The sequence below is a fragment of the Macaca fascicularis genome, chromosome 15 (assembly GCF_037993035.2).
Source record: "Macaca fascicularis isolate 582-1 chromosome 15, T2T-MFA8v1.1".
Lineage (NCBI taxonomy): Eukaryota > Metazoa > Chordata > Mammalia > Primates > Cercopithecidae > Macaca > Macaca fascicularis.
Window position 1 is genome coordinate 48736106 of NC_088389.1, and position 6308 is coordinate 48742413.

The window sequence follows — 6308 nt, forward strand, 5'->3', positions numbered from 1 at the left end:
CGAAACCCCATCTCTACTGAAAATACAAAAATTAGCCAGGCATGGTGGCATGTGTCCATAGTCCCAGCCACTTGGGAGGCTGAGGCAGGAGAATTGCTTGAGCCTGGGAGGTGGAGGTTGCAGTGAGCCAAGATTACGCCACTGCACTCCAGCCTGAGTGACAGAACAAGACTCGGTCTCAAAAACTAGATAGATCGATGGATAGATAGATAGATAGATATTGATTGACTTTCCTAGCCGGAGAATGAATAGATAGATAGATAGATAGATAGATAGATAGATAGATAGATAGATAGATAGATATTGATTGACTTTCCTAGCCAGAGAAGCTCAGACTAAATGCTTTTTTGCCCCCCTGTATACTTTGCTATAATGTTTCTTAGGTATTTGCTAATATAAATAAGTGTATCCTGCAGAGCCTCTTTCAGTGGCTCTGCTTTGTAAAACAATCCAGACTCTTTACCCCAGCACAAGGTGCCCACAACTAGGTCCCAGCCCACCTGGGCAACCCCTCCTCCTCCACATGCCCAGGTGTTGAGTCCAAGAGCAGGCTCACTGACCCCATTTCTCAAAATGGGCTCTTACTGGGGCTTCCACACTTCCACTTACAAGAATGGCCGCTCTGCAGGGACCTTTGCTCCTTCCCAACTCCCCCGGACTGCCAGTTCCTCCCTCTGTCATGTTTCCATGACACTTTGTCCATCTCTCTCTGGGAGTGCCCCCTCCCCGCGTCATAATGGAACTAGGGCTTCACAGGTGTACCTGGCCTGTGGCCCAGAGTTGGCGCTCAGGGAATGTTTACAAATGCTGCAAAAGACCCACCGGTACAGGGTGGGAGGCAGCATTTCCTGAAGCTACAGGACTTGACAGCTTTTTTTTCTTTTCCAGAGCCAGTACAAGTTTGTGTGTGAAGCGATTCTTCGTGTGTATGAAGAAGGTTTAGTCCAAATGCTGGATCCTAGTTAAGACAACTGTGAAAATGTTCATTCCTCTTTCCCAAGGGCATCCTCCTTGAGAGAGGAGGACAGACCTCTCTGGAAGCAGCAAGAGGAACCAGTAGCTGTGGGAAGGGAATGGGCACCTCTGAACCCAGGCACTTTAAACTTCTATAGAAAAGATACCGTGTACATAGGAACTGGTGTAGATAAGCATGCAATTATGGCATCATGTAGGCCTGTATTTCTATGGAAAGATACAAAAGGGATCTCAGTTTGAGGCCTGTCCTAATGCCTTCTTCCCTAACGTCACCACACACACCCCTGTCGGCATCCTGGAGCAATTGAGACGGGACACCCACAGAGCTGTTGACCTCCCAGCAACAAGATGGTGTGGTTATCTCGGGTTGTTTGGATGTTTTGTTTGTTTCTGTGTGTCATACTGTAAGGGCTGAGCTTTCTGTGCTTCTAGGTGGAGCTGAAACAGTTCAGATTCACCTGCCCCGATGCTAAGGAAACCCTGACGAATGTACTAGATGGCAGGGTGCTGGGGGTCAGGCTGAATGCTGAGCAACACCTCTCTGCCCTCCCTCCCTTTGTCCCATCTCCCAGCGACTTCCAATATTCATGTTTCTGAGAATCGTGTCCCTCTTCAGGTTCCCTCTTGGTGTCTGACCTGGATTAGTAATGTGCATTCAGGTGAATTTTCAGCTGAGGCTCTGAGAACTGGGACTCTCAGTGTGTTCTGGTCATCTTGTGGCTTAGTTGTAGAAGCAGGTGTGTCTCTTGCCTCTGCTTGCCTCCTACTGCACACTCAGCACCCACGACTGGAATCACCGACTACTGAATCTCCTACATGTATTGCTGCTACTTCAAGCTCCTCCACTTGAAACCTTATGATTTTCCCAAGGGGAGATGGGACAGTGTCATCTAAATATTCCGAATGTTTGGCCTTCTGAGAAAAGAGCTTCTAGTAATTGAACCATGGGAAACGCAGCTTCTGGAGGGTTGGCCACGCGGGTGTATACGTGTGTGTGCCCAGGGGTGAGTGTTTCTCAGGATTCCTAACGATTCAAATTACCGTTGAGTATATATAAAGAATGAGTCTCTGTATAGAAGAACAAATGTGTGCATTCACCCCCAGTCACAATGGTCTCCATTGCATTTCAAAGGAGAGGATCAGACTATCTGAATATAAACACAATCTGATGTTAATTTATTCTAAGAACACCATCATTTTGATTGTCCTAAAGAATTCTGCCTTTGTGAATACTGTGTTAAATTTCTTAAAATTTGTGACAGGATTGTAGCAAATTATTATTTAAGGAAAATAAATTGCATAAACATTTAATGTGGTATTTTTAAACAGCGGTTTTTATGTACTCAGAAGAGGAAGTTAAGCCAGGTTCTTAATGGTATTTATAGAAAAGATGTTTTCATATTATAATGCACATAAATGAAGCCATTTTGATATTCAGCAAATTCGGTGCCAGTTGAATAGTTTGCTGGTGGCAAGACAGATAAAGACCTATATAGGGGTTCTTTATCTCCAGAGCTAGCATATTTACTTGCATGCTTTCTGTCTTTTCCACATGGATGTTTTACTGCTAAGTGGCAGAGGTGGAAGGGAGATGTCACACAGTACCATAACCCCATACTGAAAACAAGAAACCACCAGAAAGTTTGCAGCTAAGGGGCAGGGGATTCAGTTCCTGCACCCACTCAGCACTACTTGCAGGCCTGGTCACTTAGAAGCTCTACCTCTCTTTCATTATCTGTAAAATAAAAACAATACTTAGGACTTTAGTTTGAACGTGAGAATTGAATAAGATCATGCTATTCATGTGACTTTTTATCACCTGGAACAGCAACAGACACTACTGTGGGTGAGTTACTTAGAAAAATTTACTTATCAGTGATTAGCCTAAAAACACATCAGTCAAAAGGAGAATCCACTGGGTTTTTGTTTCTCTTCTTAGAGACAGGGTCTCACTGTCACCCAAGCTGGAGTACAGTGGCATGATCATTGTTCACTGCAGCATCAAATTCCTGGGCTCAAACAACCCTTGCACCTCAGCCTCCTGAGTAGCCGGGACTATAGGCACTTGCCACCTCACCCGGTTCTTTTTGTTTTTTTGTAAGAGACAGGAACTTGATGTGTTGCCTGGACTGGTCTCAAACTCCTTGGCCTCAAGCGATCTTCCCACCTCAGCCTCCAAAACTGTTGGGATTATAGGCGTGAGCCACTGCGCCCAGCCTTACTGGGTTTTTATGAGAGGAAAATGGAAAATGCTCTTCTAGAAGAGAGAAAACAAGAGCACAAAATAATCTGGACTCCCAAAAATTCTCTCAGCAAAGCTCCAAGAAAGGGGAGGGTGGAGGGAACACTGGCATAAATTTAAATGCCATTAGGATATTTAGCAAATCATTACTGTTTGGTAAAAATGCATCGTCACCCCGTGTGCAAAATACTTGCAAAGTAGTCTAAATGTCTTTGGAGATGGGTGTTTTACTGTTTTTTTAAAAACCAAATTGTTTATTATGGTTTCAGAAATGTGGCCATGATGGTCACATAAATTTCTAAAAAGCCTACCAAAGGTTGCAAGCAGTCTTTTCTGCCACTGGGCAGGCCAGCAGTTCAGACTCAGCAGAGGTTGCCAGGAACAAAATCCAGGAAATACTGGGAAGAACAAGACAAGAGAATTATCTAAAAGAGCAAACAACATAAGTAAATCCTGTAGCTATTACCAATTAAAATCCATAGTTCAAGATTCCTGTTTCACTACCTTATATACTTAAGCAATTATACTTAAGCCTTTTTTTAGTCCTAAGTGAAGAACTTCATCAGAATCAGGATAAATATTTTGCCTGGGAAATTTGGCTGGATATGAATGGAGAAGACATTTACATCCTACGTTCTGGCACTTTCTGAAAGATCTAATTAAACTCCACGTTGATGTGCCAATTTAATCAAGATGAGAGATCCCTGCTGGTGTCACCCTCTAGAACCCACACTTGGTGTTCTGACTTTCCAGAAGAAAAATTGCAACTCAGTTTGGTTAGGGGGCAGTGGTTGGATCACACACTTGTACTAGTCTTTCGTTTTCGACCACAGTAATTCATATTTAAATACGCTTTTAGATTAGTTTGGACACTCGCTGCTGTGTTGCTACTTGACTTTTTTTTTTTTTTTTTTTCCCCTTTGTCCCTCAGAAATGAGCATTTGAGGGCAAGCGAAAAAGACCTCTTTATCCTTGAGAGGCAATAGAGAGGCAGCAGACATGGGGGAAGACTATGAGAGGCAGGGCTTGGGTCTAGATCTGGACTTAGTCAAGATATGTTGCCCTCAACCCTGAGTTTTCTTAGATGTAAAAAGGGAAGGTTGGGCTGGGCTAGTGAGGTCAAGACTTGCCATTCTGGGAGCCTGATATTCCAGAGAATCAAAATTAATACTAAACCAAAGCTTTATGGCTGCTACAGAGACATGTCACATTTCTGTGACTTGTCACCAAGAGGTTGTCCCTCAGACTTTGGCGCTGTTAAATGCAAAGACAAGGATGGCCGCCCCCTCGTTCTTGCTTGTTGACCTCAGCTGAGAGCAGTCTCGGTAAAGATGGCAAAGATTCGGTGACCTCCGACCGGGGACCAAATGCTTGAGAGTCTGATGGCCGGGCTGGGCCACGATTCTCATAGCTCTCATTCTGTTTGGAGCAACCAAAGGATTTGTGTGAAGTTATTTGGAAAAGGATCTTAACTGAGCAGCAATCTTTTCTGTGTATTTGGAATGTTTTTCATTCTGACCTGTTCTGTCAGTGATTCTACTGAAAAACAATTTGATCAATATAAAAACGTTCAAGCTATGCAACACTGTTATTGTCTGTTGACATTTTTATTCTAATTGATTTCTGCAAATCTTTTCTTATTTGTGTTTGCTTTTTCCTTTCATTTTAAATCAACTCTTTTGGAGGCGAATGCTCTCTGCTCATCTCCACCTTCCCTCTGGTCAGGAGCATGAACTCCCGTGTTGGCCTTGTCCTGGGGTATTAGTCCATTCTCATGCTGCTAATAAAGACATACTGAGACAGGGTAATTTATGAAAGAAAGAGGTTCAATGGACTCACAATTCCACGGGGCTGGGGAGGCCTCACAATCATGGTGGAAGGCGAATGAGAAGCAAAGTCACATCTTACATGTTGGCAGGCAAGAGAGCTTGTGCAGGGGAACTCTAAAGCCATCCGATCTCATGAGACTTATTCACTGCCATGAGAACAGTATGGGGGAGACCTCCCCCATGATTCAGTTATCTCCACCTGCCTCCACTCTTGACATGTGGGGATTATTACAATCCAAGGTGACATTTGGGTGGGGATGTAGCCAAATTATATCACCTGGTGTGGCAAATTCTAGATCCAAATTAGGTTCCACCATCCTGACGAGTAGCTTTCACATAGTACGAGTTCACCTTTTGTCCTGCAGGGCTGCCAGGGTGGCTCCATGGTCACCAGGGTCCCACGTTCCTCCCCACTTGTTGCTTGGCCATCCTCACATTCCAGCTAGCAGGAGAGAGGCAAGGGGAGGAGAAAAGCATGACCCCTTCCTGGAGGGGACTGCACCTGGGTATTGTACATCCTGTTGATCAGAACTTTGTCACAGGGCCATACCTACTGCAAGGAAGAAAGTAGAGGGAAGGTCATTTTTATTCCAGGAAACCATGTGCCTAACAAATTCAGGGCTTCTATCTCTGAGAAACGATAGGTTTGAGGGACAATTAGTGCTCTGCCAGCGCTCAACCCTTTGGTTGCCCTTCTACTGTGACATAGAGTCTGCTCTGTAGCCCAGGCTGGAGTGTAGTGGCACAATCACAGCCCACTGCAGCCTTGATTTCCTAGACTCAAGCAATCCTCCCACCTCAACCTCCCTAGTAGCTAAGACTATAGGTATGTGCCACCACACCCAGCTAATTTTTTTTTTTTTTTTTTTTTTGAGACAGAGTCTCGCTTTGTCACCCAGGCTGGAGTGCAGTGGCGTGGTCTCGGCTCATTGCAAGCTCCGCCTCCCAGGTTCACGCCATTCTCCTGCCTCAGCCTCCTGAGTAGCTGGGACTACAGGTGCCCGCCACCACGCCCAGCTAGTTTGTATTTTTAGTAGAGATGGGATTTCACCATGTTAGCCAGGATGGTCTCAATCTCCTGACCTCGTGATCCGCCTGCCTCGGCCTCCCAAAGTGCTGGGATTACAGGTGTGAGCCACCGCGCCCGGCCCACCCAGCTAATTTTTAAAAATTTTTGTGGAGACAGGATCTTGCTGTGTTGACCAGGTTGGTCCCAAACTCCTGAGCTCAAGTGATCCTCCCATGTTGGCATTCCCAAAGGG

General features: G+C 45.0%; 1 protein-coding gene across 14 annotated transcripts in view; it reads left to right on the forward strand.

Annotated features, from left to right (window-relative positions):
- PTPN3 (protein tyrosine phosphatase non-receptor type 3) overlaps positions 1-4800 on the forward strand; it is a 123421-nt gene extending 118621 nt beyond the window's left edge. For all 14 annotated transcript variants that reach the window (XM_074016861.1, XM_074016865.1, XM_045373599.3 and 11 more), the window contains one exon: positions 889-4800. In XM_074016861.1, the coding sequence (XP_073872962.1) occupies positions 889-966 (78 nt within the window). In that variant the 3' untranslated portion in view covers positions 967-4800. The remainder of the gene's footprint in view (positions 1-888) is intronic.
- Positions 4801-6308: the final 1508 nt, after the last annotated feature.